Source organism: Aphanomyces invadans (assembly GCF_000520115.1).
Source record: "Aphanomyces invadans strain NJM9701 unplaced genomic scaffold supercont1.52, whole genome shotgun sequence".
Lineage (NCBI taxonomy): Eukaryota > Oomycota > Saprolegniomycetes > Saprolegniales > Verrucalvaceae > Aphanomyces > Aphanomyces invadans.
The window spans coordinates 24,791-26,346 of NW_008580197.1; the positions used below are offsets into that span (position 1 = coordinate 24,791).

General features: G+C 56.9%; 1 protein-coding gene across 1 annotated transcript in view; it reads left to right on the plus strand.

Annotated features, from left to right (window-relative positions):
- Positions 1-1,555, plus strand: part of H310_13491 (hypothetical protein) — a gene marked incomplete at both ends in the record, with an annotated part of 3,483 nt that extends 1,928 nt beyond the window's left edge. The window contains one exon of the mRNA XM_008881010.1: positions 53-1,555. Coding sequence (XP_008879232.1) covers positions 53-1,555 — 1,503 coding nt within the window. The remainder of the gene's footprint in view (positions 1-52) is intronic.
- Between the last annotated feature and the right edge of the window lies 1 nt (position 1,556).

Here is a 1,556-nt window from a genome sequence, read left to right on the forward strand (position 1 = left end):
CAACCAATTCGCGACCAAGTTTGCCACCCTCCGGGACCTCTTTCGCCGCCAGGGCGACGAGATCGTGCGCCGCATCGAACGCAAGACGCACTTCAATGCGCGGGGCATAATCCACGACTATGAGGAGCACAACCATATCCTTCAGAATGCCATTTCGATCTACCTGAGCGACCACTTGGACATGGACAAAAAGTCGGGTCGATACGAAGTCCTCGACAACCTCAACCCTCCAGAGGACAATGACGCCCACGCAGCCGAACGTGAGGACGATCTATACGACGACGACCCGTACGGTGAGAACGAAAGCTTCGAGCTGCAGCGACTCAAAATCGGAGCCCTTCCCCCTCTCAACCAATGGATCAAGATCGAGCCCGAGCTTGAGTTTTACCACGAAGTCACAAACGACGAAGGCGGTGGAGGAAACAGCAACGGAGACCAGGGCAAATCCCTCGAGAAATCGACCATCACGTTTATCCTTCGATCGAGTGCGGCGGACGCGACCCAGCGCATCGACAGCTTTGTCAATCGCGCGTTCCAGAGCTACCAGGACGCTGTGGTGGCCAAGCACAAGAAAGACAAGACCCGGTACATGTACATGGCGGCGACCCAGGAGTTAGGGCCTGGCAAATCGTCGGCTGCGGCGGTCGTTAAGTACAAGCGATACGGGCTCAGCGACGACAAAACGTTCGATAGCTTGTTCTTTGACGAGAAGCCCAAACTCCTGTCGCTCCTGGACAACTTTATGACGAAGAGCGGCAAGTTTGGCGTTAAGGGGTTTCCGTACAAGATGGGGCTGCTCCTGCACGGCCCCCCTGGGACGGGCAAAACGAGCTTGATCAAGGCCGTCGCGCAATACACCAAGCGCCACATCGTGAACGTGTCGCTGAGTAAGATCAAGACGAACCAAGAGTTGATGGACATGATGTTCGACCTCACGTTTCGTCTGTATGGCGAGGATTGGCCGGCCACGCTCCGCTTCGACCAAATTGTGTTTGTCATGGAGGATGTCGATTGTGCGTCCAACGTAGTCTTGGCGCGAATGTCCGGGGGCAAAATGTCGTCGCGGCCGCGCCGCCGTCGAAATCGCCGCGACGCGGACCAGGACAACGAGAAACCAAACGGCGACATCGGCGACGTGGAGAATGATTCAGCCATAGGGCCCAAGAACCTCGCGAGTAACCGCATGTCGGGGTGGGTTCCCAAGGACAAACTCAACTTAAGCGGACTTTTGAACGTCCTGGACGGCGTCGTGGACAGCCCCGGCCGCATACTCATCATGACGACCAACCATCCGGAGAAACTCGACCCCGCTTTGATACGCCCCGGCCGCGTCAACAAGAAGGTCGAGCTCGGCCCGATCAATGGCCGCCAAACGCAAGCTATGATCGAACACTACTTTGCCACAGCGCTGTCGCAAGCGCAACGAAATGCTGTCGCCCACGTGATTGCCAACGCCAGCAACTCGTTCTCACCAGCCCAAATCGAACAACTCTGCGCAGAGCACTACGACATTGACGACATGTTGGCCGAACTCGCCCTCACAGTGTCGTGCTGAT